The sequence below is a fragment of the Rhinolophus sinicus genome, chromosome 1, assembly GCF_057876585.1.
Source record: "Rhinolophus sinicus isolate RSI-liver-muscle chromosome 1, RSI-T2T, whole genome shotgun sequence".
In the NCBI taxonomy this organism is placed as follows: Eukaryota; Metazoa; Chordata; class Mammalia; order Chiroptera; family Rhinolophidae; genus Rhinolophus; species Rhinolophus sinicus.
In genome coordinates, this window is record NC_142501.1 from 124,536,635 (window position 1) to 124,550,073 (window position 13,439).

Consider the following 13,439-nt stretch of genomic DNA (forward strand, 5'->3'; position numbering starts at 1 on the left):
AAATCAGAGTTTGGGGATGTTTCATGTTACAGATAAAAACAGCAGGGAGCAATGCACGTTTAGATGAGATGGAACTCTGAATCTTCTGTGTGTTTTAATTCAAAAGTTGCGAGTTGTTAGACAATTTTGGTAAATTTTATCTGGGCATTTTCCCTTTCATTGTTTTTTGTAATAGACTTGTCTTTTCCGTAGGGAATTTCCAGAAGCTTGTGATGTTCCAAAGAAATTTCACAGTGGGGTTGGGTGGAGAAAGGACTTGTCTGCTAACCAAACCAGTGTCTGACTTGATGCCAGAGCCTATCCTATAGCATCATACAGGCAGCGTGTTCAAAACCCGCACAGTCCATAACCACCCCCACCCACTCCACCCCAGGTTCATCCAGGGGCCAGTTAGTAATTAAAAAACGCGCTTTGGGGGCTGCGGTGCTGTGCGTGGGAGTAGGGATTATACACAGGGGGAAAGGTGTGTGTGTGTTTTTAAAGGCTAAAGGGAAGTAAAAATGATTCATCCACACTGAAAATGCAAAAGTAAGCCAGACAGAAGAAAATGCAATTACAAGAGATACAAGAGATGGAACCAACCCTCACCCCCCAGTGAAATGCAGGAAACTTTAAGCTTTGTAAATCCTGGAGAATCCGAGTGTTATATTCATCAATCTAGGCGTCTGCTTCTACTTCCAAAGCAGACCATTCTCCTTGAAGGCGCCTGGTCAGTGGGGTCCATCAGGAGATAAGGCTCCCCCTCCCCCTCCGTATTTGATATGACAGGATCCTGCAGCAGGAATTCAGCCTCTGGGTTTTTGCTGAAATAAACGACTCAGAATCTAGAGGGACAATTAAACAGACCAATTTGAGAAATAACTTTCAAACAAGCACAGCAGTTCAAAGATGCTTCAGACTGGAGGTGGTCAGACTGAGAGAGTGTCATCACTTTATTCAATTTATTCATTCATTCAATGAATACTGAGCATCTGTTATGTAGTAATCACTGTTTTAGCCGCTGGGGATCCAGCAGTGAACAAAGTAGACTAAAAATACTTGCCTTCATTGAATTTATATTCTAAGGACTAAGTTTGGATGGAGGGGGCTGTAGAGACAGATAATAGCAAATATGTAAAAAAATATAGCATGTTAGACGGCAGGGTTGCCAGATTTTGCAAATAGAAATACAGGATGCCCAGTTAAATTTGAATTTCAGGTAAACAACGAATAATTTCATAGTCTAAGTATATCCCATACAATATATGGGGCATACTATGTTAAGAATTATTTATTATTTATCTGAAATTCCAGTTTAACTGGCTATCCTCTATTTTATCTAGCAACCCTATTACTAGGTGGAAATAAAGGCTGTAGGGAAAAGTAAGGCAGGGACTAGGGTGTACAGGGGTGGGTGGGGCGAGGAAACTACAGAGAGGGTTATTTGGGAGAACCACTGGTGTGATATCTGAACAAACCTTCGAAAAAGGCGAGGGAGGGAACCACAAGGACATGTTCAGAGAACATCAAGAACATGGGACACAGATGGGAGGAAAAGAGGTTAAGAGGTGATCTCAGGCGAGCTTATGAAGGGCCTGTGACACTGTAGTAAGTACTTGGGCTTTTATTTCAAGGGACATGGGGAGCTGTTGGCAGGTCTGACTTGTCTTACAAAGGATAACACTGGGTGTTCTACTGAGAATAAACTAAGTGGGAGTGGGGGAAGGGCAGGGAGGCCAGTGAGGAGGCTTCTGCAGTAAAATAGGCAAGAAACTGCTTGGACCAGTGGGCGGTAGAGCAGGTGTGATAGGAGGACAGTCTAGATGTACAGTGAAGTTAAAGCCAAAAGAATTTTCTGGGGTTGGATGTGGGACATAGGAGAAACAGAGGAGTCAAAGATCATTTCAAAAATGTTGGTCGGCACAGTTGGATGAATGGAATTTCCATTTATTTAAACTGGAGAGCATTTGAGGGGAGTAGATGAGAGCGAATTTATGGGTTGGAAGTGGGTGAGATGCAGAAAATCTTTTGGATCTGTTAGGATTGAGTAGTTTATCAGGCATCCGAGTGGAGATGTTGATTACGGTTTGGGCATTCATGACTGGAATTGAGGAGAGAGGACTGGGGACTTTGAGAGATATGCTAGGATTGGGTCTGTGTGCGGAAGGAAAGTTCCAGAAAATGCACCATGGGACACGCCAGCATTTAGAGGTCAGGGAGATGGGATGGGGTATCTGCAGAGGTGGTGAAAGGGGGATAAGAATCCAAGTTAGAAATAATTGTTAAGATCCCATGGAGTTTTGGGTGAAAAAGGTGCTGTAAAAGGAATGTGGCTTCATTTCCAGTTCTTTAGTCAGCACAAGGGCCACACAGGGGAGGTCAGGCTCCGATGTGCATGTCACCCATCACCCCACATATCCATCCCTATCATTGCACTCTCCCTTGTATATGTTTATGTTTATGTTTCAGCCAATTGCAATGTGGTATTCCAGGGCAAAGGCTGTGTCTTCATCTGTACATGCCCAGCACCTAACAGATCGCCAGGCATGCCAAAGGCACTCGATAAATACTTGTGGAACAAAAGGCTAATTATACCCCCCCAAGGGCATTGAGTTTATCAATCTACTATAGACCAGGACTCCTGGGGTGATCATGTAACTTATTGTCCAAACTTAGACCCTTTTGAGAGTGAAAGGGAGCACTATAAATAATTTCACTGGGACAACAGTTGTAACCCAGATCTGCTTTGGCAAGTTGGGGCATATGGTCGCCTCGAGAATAGCTCTAATCAATGAAGTTTCCGTGACTGAATAGGCAGGCTACTAGATAAATAACAGGGTGAGAGTGGCCTGCCAAGTGCACTGTGCAGAGCAGGCACTCAGTGATTATTGGCTGAATTTTAATCTAACCATATCATGTTTCCTTTGGAGTCCATGGGCCCCTCAGAGTGGTCCTGGGGAGGGTCCTTGGGATGCTCATATCTGGTCACAGCAGCCCTGTGGTATCTGCTTTTACTCTGGCCCTTAGGTCCTGAAACCCTATGCAAGTGAAGTATTGCCAGCCACCTGCTTGCCTCCACTACCCTTCCTCCCCCCCCCCTCACTTCACCAACATTTTAAGATAATGTTATATGCCAGTTATATCTCAAGCTGGAAAAGGAAAGAGTATTGGCAGCCCCACAGAGTGCAGGCTTAGGGAGTCCCAGACAGTCAGGTCTTTACTCAGAAGTCTCTTCTAAAATTTCCCCCTCAGTCTTTGTTTCTTATCCTGTTTTATCTTCCATAGTACTTTTCATTACATAACATTTCTATTGCATATTATTTGTTTGGTGTCTGCCTCCCTAATTATAACCTGGACGCATCCACGAAGGAAGGGAATTAAGTCTGTCTTGATCACCACTTCACTGCATTTCCTGACTCCCTTCAGTGTACAGAGCAGGCACTCAATAAATATGTTTGTGAGTGAATTAACCAACCAACACTTGAGCTGAAATGCTTTTCTGGGTGAGGGAGGGGCTGTACCTATTTTGCCTTAAATCCCTTAAATCTATGCTAGAAACCGGCTTCCTCTCTTAATTTTCAAAGGTTTTTTTTAGAGGAACATAATGGCCTGGTTTTAGCTGTAACTTCTCTTTCAACTTGTATATAGTGGTGCTCTTTATGATGTTAACAAGGGAGCTGGAAAACTGACAATTCCTGTGGGCCCCCAACAGAATATGTGATCGAGGGTGCCACAAATGTATACAAGTGGACACTTTGGTCAATGTTGTTCAAGCAGTAGTTCGCTGTAATCAGAAGTGTCGGGATGCTGATGGTAACCACTTTGAGCACCTCTTGCAATTGCAGAAGTCAAACGTGACTTGTATTCATCTTATGTTATCGGTATGTATTGAGTATTACAATATTAATACAGTTTTCCTTTCTTAAAATGTGTATACTTTTTTTGGCACCCTCTGTATGTTAGTCAGATAGGCTGATTGCTATAACAATAATCTTTGTGATTTAGCATAATAGGTAAATAGAAATAGGTAAATTTCTCAAGCATAGTGGAATATGGATGTTCCTAGCCAGGTGGTTTTCATGGATGACTCACTTCCAGACTGGCTCTGGGACTCCGGTAGCTTCTGTCTAGTCACGCTACCATTGCCCAAGGCCTAGGAGGGCCCCCTGGAGCACTTGCATTCACCTGGCCAAAGAAGGAAGAGAAAGAACATGGACGATTATTCCAGAGGCCCAGAGGCCAGGACTAGAGGTGGTCCACATCACTTCTGCCCACATGGCATTGACCGGAATTAGTACAGGCCCCAACTGGATGAGGGAGACTGCAATATGCAGTCTTCCTGTGTGTGCAGTGGGAGGATGTTATGTTATGGTTTGAATACATGGGCAGACAAAACACTGTTGCTGCCACAGTAGGTAGTACAGCCAGACACAATAGCTGCTCTCTGCAATGTTCCTCTGGCCAAAGCCTCCCAGCACATTTAAACAGCTGCATTGTAGAGATGGCTAACCAGAAACCACTATAAAGAAGTGAGGGACTCCTTCCCTAAGAGGCTGTGCCTGCCTAACCTTGACACAGGAATAAAATCTCAGGGAAGCCGTCAGTCCAATTAATGGCTCTCAGATAGATAGAATGCCTGAATGATACAAGGTCCCCATTCCTTGCGGCAGGTCTCCTGACCCAGCCAAAGCAACCTGAATGGTGGCCAAGAAACCAGCCTTGGCAGTTCCTGTGGGCACTTGCCTGCTGGACAACTTGCTATATGGCTGACCCATCCTCCCTAATCCTCTATCTACTTGGCATCTGCCCCATTCCCCACTTTTACTTTTCAGAATGTGTCCATCCTAGCCAGGAAGCCCTTTGAAACTCGGAAGAGTCTTTCTGGCACCCCTGCCTTGCTTGTCCCCATTTCTGCTCTAGGGAGTGTTGGTGGGGCTGCTGCAGTGGTTGTTCTCTGCCTGAAGTTCCTGTTTGCTGTTTGCCCTGCTGGAAGTGAGCTACAAGGAGGAGTTGCTCTGGGCTGTGCAGGGGCAGGAGGAGAAACTGTAAGCCTTGTCTTCCCACTACTACAGCCTCCTTATTTGTTTGACATGGATTCCCGGAATAGCAAACAACTAAACACACCCATATTTAAATGTTCGCACCAGAGCACATTCTGGACAAGAAATAGAAATGTATTTCTGTTTTGATGGCTTGGATCATCTGTTCACGTGGTACATAATAAGAAATTGGCGGGACTTGGATCTCTGACTCTATGGCTGTGGAATTGTGATAAAACGTTTTTTTGCCTGCCCCCTCTCTTGTTTGTTTCTATCCCTGCTTACTTTTTCTCCTCAGTTGAAAGACCACATTCTGCCCAAATGACTGGAATGGTAGAGTGGTCACATCTCCCTCAGGCATGGGTGTTGGCAGTTCCCAACAAACTGACATAAAGGCTTTCTGTGGAAAGTGGTGTTGGGTTGTCGTGGGTGCTAGTGACAGTGGAGCTGGTGCCTGGTTGTGGGGTGGAAGGCAAATGGGGCTGTCAGAGCTGGAGTGAAGCACAGGGCAGAAAGGTGGAAGCATGGGAAGGACTGGGCTTCGAGGACGATTAGGTGTCTGCCAAGAGACTGTGCCTTTAGCCATTGGCGCATTAACCGTTGGTGCTGTTTGCTGCTTTCCTCCAAATCATGTTAAACCTTGTTAAGCAACTAGAAAACATTTTAGAAGAATGCATAAGAAAGAGAAGACATAGAAAAGCAATGGAAGGTTGATATGATCTTCCCAGTGCAAAGTGTTGGAAAAGAATGGGGGTTTAGCGAGCCAGTAAGTTGGGACTGCTCAGAAGTGAATGCTGACAGAAGACTGACTTTGAACTCGAGCACGCTCCCCTTCTTGTTCCTTTCCCAATTTATTTCAAAGAAGAAAGTGGAAAACTCTTTTCAGTCTCCAAGGGGCTGCTGTTCTGGCAGTCTCGACCTCTTCTGAGGATTCTTGGATAAAACAGAATAGTTTTTGGGAGTCTATGTGACAAAGCAAGACAGAAGGGGACTTTCTGCTCCTGTTGGTATTTGAGTTGCAAGAGTATTTATCCACATGGGCATGTGTGTATGTTTGTGTGTTATGCCCATAGAAAGAAAGCATCTTTCCAGAGATTCAGTCCTGCTAATTCACCTAGCTGTCCTGGATCATTTAAAAAAGATATTATTTTAATGATGTTAAAAGTAATCTTAAAAATTCATTTGGAAGTTAACAGTGTTAGGTCAAAATACACAACTTTTGGCTAATACAAACTCGTACGCACATGCACACTCAACGGATAAAGCTAAATCTCTTCAGATTGCACTTATATTTACCAATCTGATGTATGGCATTTTCTGTACCTAGCTTTATTCAGTAGCTCCTGTATTATCAAAGAAGTTACCACAAAAAAGGTAGCCATCATGTGAGTCCACGTAATGAGAAGCAGCTGAAATAAATGAAATCACAGTTTATCTCCCAATATCGTTTTAACCAATAGTGCCATCTTCTTCCCCTTCTAAATTTACTGCTGAAACTAATGAAAAGTAGAAGAATAACGAATCTGGCTGTTTTTTCCTCCCTTTTCTCATCAGTGTTTGATGGAGATGCTGTGATTAGCAATGTAATGAGAAGTGAAGGGTAAACAAGAAGAATTATTCCCAGAACATGCAACTAAGCATGGAAGATTAGAACAGAAAACCAGCCTGAGATTAAAATATTTTGTATGCTTACCCAAATCGGGTGAGGGTCATATCGAGAGTTTTACACGTAGATGCTTCGAGGCAAAGGAGAGAAACTGTGTTGGTGGCATTGCCTTCAGAGGAGCTAGCTTATGCCTAAGTTCTGGATACTTGTCACTTTACATCACATGAAGGTTTGGTGCTCTGTTTATCTGAGATGCAAACCTAGAACTCTCAAATAAAGATAAATAATTGGCAAATAAGCTCTTATTGGAAACTTATTTTTAAAAAATAATTAGATTTAAAGTCTTTAGAGCTGGAAGGTTCTGCATATCTCATGCTAGTTCAACCTCCTCCTTTTATTAATGAAGACAGTGAGGCTGAGGTCAAATTGTTTGCTCTAAGTCTAGGATTTTTTTTTTTTTTTTTTTTTTTTTTAGCAATGGATTAAGTTTTTTTTTTTTTAATAGGGGAAGGGGAACAGGACTTTATTGGGGAACAGTGTGTACTTCCAGAACTTTTTTTTTCCAAGTCAAGTTTTTGTCCTTTCAATCTTAGTTGTGGAGGGTGCTGTTCAGCTTCAAGTTGTTGTCCTTTCAGTCTTAGTTGTGGAGGGCGCAGCTCAGTTCCAGGTCCAGTTGCCCTTGCTAGTTGCAGGGGGCGCAGCCCACCATCCCTTGCAAGAGTCAAACCGACAACCTTGTGGCTGAGAGGACGCACTCCAACCAACTGAGCCATCTGGGAGCTCAGTGGCAGCTCAGCTCAAGGTGCCATGTTCAATCTTAGTTGCAGGGGGTGGAGCCCACCGTCCCTTCTGGGACTCAAGGAATTGAGAACCGGCAACCTTGTGGTTGAGAGCCCACTGGCCCATGTGGGAATCGAACCGCAGCCTTCGGAGTTAGGAGCACGGAACTCCAACCGCCTGAGCCACTGGGCCGGCCCTCTAAGTCTAGGATTAAAAGCAGGGCTCTGAGACCCAGCCCAGTGCTTTATCCAGGGAATTCAGTAGACAAGGATGCCTGCTGTCTGCACCTGTAATACTGCATACAGCTGCTCCCCGGGACGAGAACCTGGCGAACTGCTGAAGTGCTTTTTTGAATGTTTACTACTTTTGCTTCCTATTCTGGTTTTTTAAGAAGTAACTCCCTTTTCTCAGTTAACGGGACTATTCCAACCTGACACCCCATTTGCCAACCATTGAGAATGAAAGGAGAGCCCCTATTTATGTCCTGTACTCTACGCATTGTCATGGCCTGCCTCAGTTCCTCTGTTCTAAGTAGAAATCAGCTTGTCCCAGGCCAGGTCAGAGGCATGGTGTCTAAGTCAAGGCCTTCAACACGTACTGTGTATCTCTTCTCACTGTGTGTTTTAGATAAAGTCCACTTCAGGGAAAATGTGTCTAAGCCTTTTATCCCCTCGATTATTCTAATAATATTCTTATGCTTGCTTGGTTTATGCTAATAGGGGGAAATGGAATTTTCAAGTGGTTCACATGTCAATTATTATAATAGCTATTTTTGGTCTTGGAGATGAAGCAAATGTTTCAGAAACCGCCTTCTGATTATAAAAAATATGAAAATCCTGCTACCAGGATGATGGAATTAAAAATAAAGAAATCACCAGAATCACTGCAGTGCTTTTCTATAATTACAAGTGATGGTAAGGGGTAACCCGTTTGCCTACCAACTCATCTGACCAAATGTTCTCATTTTGAATAATCTAGGGAAAGAGTCAGAAATTACAAGAGTTTTTTTGCTGCAGTATCTTTATTTCTAAAGTGTGATTTTTCATATTTCTTGATTGTTGATTTTTTTTTCCTTCTTGCCACACACACAAAAAAATTTGCTAAGTTATATTCATACATTAACAGCTGCCACAAACTCTCTTGGTGTTCTGTCAATGGAATTTCTAGTGTGAAATCATTAATTGTGAACTGTATTTTTGTTGCTTTTTTTTTTGGTCTTTCAGAACAAGGAAAAAGCAATCTGCATGTAACGTCATTAGAAGATGCAGAATGTCGCAGAACCAAGGAACGCCTTGCTAATGGGAACAGTCGTATTTTAGTTTCCAAGGCTTCCCGCAACATCCCAAGGAGACACACCCTAGGAGGGCCCCGAAGTTCCAAAGAAATCCTGGGAATGCAAACATCTGAGATGGACAGGAAGAGAGAAGCTTTCCTGGAACATCTAAAGCAGAAATACCCCCATCATGCCACAGCGATCATGGGCCATCAGGAGAGGCTGAGAGACCAGGTACGAATATGTTGCCATTTCGCTCCACAAAGCTCATTCTTTGATAAACATCAGGGAAAGCAAAGTGACCTTCAGTTTAAAAGGGAAAAAATAGTTGATTGGACTGTGCCCACCACTGGAATGTTCCGGATCTTGAGAGGAGCGACCCAGAGAATGTGCAGTTCCCCCAAAAGAGAGTCCCCAAGGTCAACCACAAATACAACCACAAAGTGCAGGCAATGAAGGGGTATGACTTGACTGAGTAAACCATAGGACCAACTACTGTGCATTCTGTTAGCACTGAGTGCTTAGCACAGTGAATGAATGAATGAATGAATGAATACACAAATATATTTTCAGGGTAAAAGAGAGCACAGAGGGATAAAATTGTGATAAACCCCTTTTCCTTAAGAAGCTGACATTAGGGTTTTGTTTCTGCTCACTTTTTTTCTTTTTAGTCATAGATGTTTTCCTTTTGCATGCTTAGCTTTCTACTGTCTTCAGCTACCCGTTTTCTCAGGTTATCTTGACAGCCTCACAGATATCACAGAACTGTGGTTCAGGATGTTTTTGTTTCTTGGCAGAGCGCAGTTACATTTTAGCAGACAGGAGGTGGGAGGCCTCCTCTGTGGACCTCACAGGCGTGTTATCAGATTGACCTTTCAGGATGGGGAACATAGCAAAGGAAGCAGAGCACTTAGCGATTTGCATGGTCAGGGAGGGAGGGCAGGCTGTTATTGATTTCAACCCTCCAGGTAGAGAGGTGAGCACAGCGTTTTAAGTCTGCTATCTTGCCTGTTAGTTACAGAAGGCGAGGTCTAACTAACTCAGCGTTTGATCATCCATGGAAGAGGAGATTGGCATCAGCCTGAATACTTTAAATCTATACATTATCCCCAATCTCATTTTCTCCCTTAAATTCAACTTTCTGTTCTGTGAAATCTTTATCGGAGTGCATGAAAGTGCCTGAAAGTTTGACATGTGCTTTATGGATTGTGTGTTTGCTTTTCATTCGCATTGCCAAAAGGCAGTAGACTCAGAGAGAAGAGTAACAGGAGTCCTGTTTGATGTAGAGATAAGTGGATTAACTCTTTGGTAATTAAGGGAAGGAAGACTATCTCTTCATTTCAAGCATACTGGCATCCCTCAAAGGTACTGTAGGCTGGGTTTCCAGACCACTGCAATAAAGCGAGTCATAATCTTTTTGCTGGTGGAGGGTCTTGCCTTCAACTTGTAAACAACATAATATCTGTGAAGCACGATAAAGTGATGCTCAGTAAAACAACATAAGCCTGTATATAGAAAATAACCCTATTTTCTAATTTTAAAATTGTATTTATTTCCCAGTTTTATTGAGATATAATAGACATATAACAAAAATACCCGTTTTCTACTGGTAGTAGGGTCACTATCCCTTTAAGTAATGAAATCGGTGCCTCTCCCTGTGTCATTCTCTTGTAAGGCACCATATTTTAATACAAAGCGATTTAGATCAAGGAAACTCAAACTCAGAGTAGTTACGATTACACAATTGGCTCAGGACAAGTTGGAATTTGAATCCAGATAACTCCGAGCTCAAAATCCTTATTTATCCCACTACTCTCGCAGTGTGGCCGGTACATGGGTGTAAGGGTCATGGTGAGTGGGTGTGGGTGTGTATGACCATGGGGACAGGGCTCAGGGAGAAGGAGGCTAGAAAACTGATTATGTGTTGAGTGAGGAGGGAAAACATATTTTTAAAGTTAAAATGTATTAATTTTGCTGAGGACTACAGAAGTTAGCCTGTCAAAAATGGTATTTTTCCATGTCAACAATATTTGTTATTATTATTACTGTTATTATTTGTGATATCCTAATTATTACTACTACTATGATGATGATGGTTTTGGTTAAAACTAATATATGGGGAGCCTAAATATATCTAGCAGGTGGTACAAGGTGCGTGGTGTCCGATGACAAGGAATGGTGAATGTACGTTAGTGGCCTCAAGCTCCTATGTCTTGTACAGACATCTCTGCCATAGGTGTAGGTCAGCCATGGCCAGTCAGCTGTCCCTTCACTAGTAATTCAGGATCAATTTTTGTGTATTCCAAGCTGACCATCCAAAAGGAGAAAGATTCTGATTCATTGATCTGTGTATACATTTTTCATTTCACTGCTTTGTTGCAAATGAACGCTAATCAGCATTGTAAATATCAGAGATAAGTTTAGGCAATGATTTATGATATTCCTATGAACAGTACTTCAAGTCTTTTCCATTCTTTGTCTCCTACCAGCCATTTCCTCTTTCCTTTCCTCTTCTCTGCAACACCCTTTGTTTCTCCTTGACCTTGTGACAATGGATTATCCAGGCTATAAGGAGGAATTCCGATAACCCAATTCTGACGTACTTCTCCAGATTCTAAATGCCACGTGCTCTTCTGGTGCCTGTTTTCCCAGCTGTCTCCCAGCCAAGTGGCCTTAGTGAGAAGAGTGCCACTGAGGGAAAACAAGAATAAGGTGTTGAAAATGCTGTATCCAGCACGTTACACGAAATATCATGGCACTAAGGGAATCTACGTTCTAATTCCTGGTGTTAGACATAAAGAGAATTAGAGCATGCTGTATGTTTCGAAACCTAAATTTAAACACTGGAAGATTTATGGTTGAACATTTATATTTGAGTCTTTGAAATTAAGTCAGTCAAGAATTTTCTGCGGTCTAAATTATTGAAAAGCAAAGAGAGTTCCTTTAATTCCCTTCCACTCTCTACAAAAAATGAGATGACCGTTATTGCAGCCTAATACTTATCTGTAAGGGTAGCTGTCATCAATACTGACTCTCCCGACATTCTTGCGTGGGGGCAGTCAGACTGTGACTGCATGTCACCTGGCGTCAGGCAGAACTGGGTTGGAATCCAGCCTCTATCATGTGCTAATTGCACGAATTTGGAGGGAATGACTTAATCTTTCTCTATTTTAGTTTCCTAATTTGTCAAAAGACAGTAATAACTATATCATGGTGTATTGAGAGAAAATGATGGATCCTCAGTATTACCATTTCAATGGCAGCTCTTAGCATTGCCATATTCTGGTTTGTACCGTCCAAATGAAGAGTCTCAGAAGCTCTGTTTTTGAATTAATATTTAAATTAGTATTTTATTAACACATGTTTGAGTACCTGAAGTTTATTTTTCCCATTGGCAGAACATAATTGTATTATATTTCTGAAACTTAATCATATTTTTCCCTCATGGAAAGCCTAAAATTTGGATTTCTTTAACTTATTCATTCTCTCTCTATATTTATTTGGCACCTACCATGGTAAAGGTATTGTGAGGGATATAAACATTGAGGCAAGGTCCCTGCCTTCCAACTAGTAAAATAAATAAGACATTCATGTACATAGACTAATTGTTCAAACGTCATCCCTTCTGAGTTGTTCTTAACATCTTTTTTTTTTTTTTTAAAGATTTTATTGGGGAAGGGGAACAGGACTTTATTGGGGAACAGTGTGCACTTCCAGGACTTTTCTCCAAGTCAAGTTGTTGTTCTTTCAGTCTTAGTTGTGGAGGGCGCAGCTCAGTTCCAGGTCCAGTTGCCGTTGCCGTTGCTAGTTGCAGGGGGCACAGCCCACCATCCCTTGCGGGAGTCGAACTGGCAACCTTGTGGTTGAGAGGACGCGCTCCAACCGACTGAGCCATCCGGGAGCTCAGCTGCAGCTCAGCTCAAGGTGTTGTGTTCAATTTTAGTTGCAGGGGGCGCTGCCCACCATCCCTTGCGGGACTCTAGGAATTGAACTGGCAACCTTGTGCTTGAGAGCCCACTGGCCCATGTGGGAATCGAACCGGCAGCCTTTGGAGGTTAGGAGCCCGGAGCTCTAACAGCCTGAGCCACCGGGCCGGCCCCTGTTCTTAACATCTTGCAGTACCTGTACTGTAGCCTCTAATCATGCCTTTATAGTATGTTTCTTTATATTTTGTTCTGCCATCTGGAATATGCTTTTTAGAGGGCAAGAACCTTGCTTAATCACCTTTGTTAACTCAATATTTAAGGGAGTACACAATCTAAACTAGGCATGATCATTTTTTTGTGGAATGAATGAGCCAATATTTCTAATACAATTAGAATGTGATAGGAACCACTGGAAGGATACAGATAGAGAGGGGTAGGGAATGCAAGAATTAAGAGATCAATTGCAGTTTAGGCAGTCAGAAGAGATTGAGGCTAAGAAGCTAAGAAAGGCTAAGTAATTTCCCTCAAGTCAAGAAGCCAGAATTTGAACCAAGGCCAGAATATTCAGTCTGTGGTCTTTCCATTCGTTATTGGCCTTGGTGTTTGCTCCCTCCACTTTTAATTTTTTTCTAAAATTTTGGTAAAGATTATGTAGATCACAGGGGCTCGAGCAACAGAGTCATTTCATTGTCATGTCTTTAAAAATCTTGTTCAATTGCAGAGTACCTGCGATAACCATAGAAAATAGATTCCAGTATATATTTTACATGGAAAGAAGGTTACTTTTGCTAAATGGCTCTGAATTCAGAAAGGTTCAGCATTCTCTCATAGTCATG

General features: G+C 42.5%; 1 protein-coding gene across 24 annotated transcripts in view; it reads left to right on the top strand.

Annotated features, from left to right (window-relative positions):
• KIAA1217 (KIAA1217 ortholog) overlaps positions 1-13,439 on the top strand; it is a 753,165-nt gene that overhangs the window by 461,884 nt on the left and 277,842 nt on the right. For all 24 annotated transcript variants that reach the window (XM_074324916.2, XM_088789215.1, XM_088789195.1 and 21 more), the window contains one exon: positions 8,628-8,911. In XM_074324916.2, coding sequence (XP_074181017.2) covers positions 8,798-8,911 — 114 coding nt within the window. In that variant the 5' untranslated portion in view covers positions 8,628-8,797. The remainder of the gene's footprint in view (positions 1-8,627; positions 8,912-13,439) is intronic.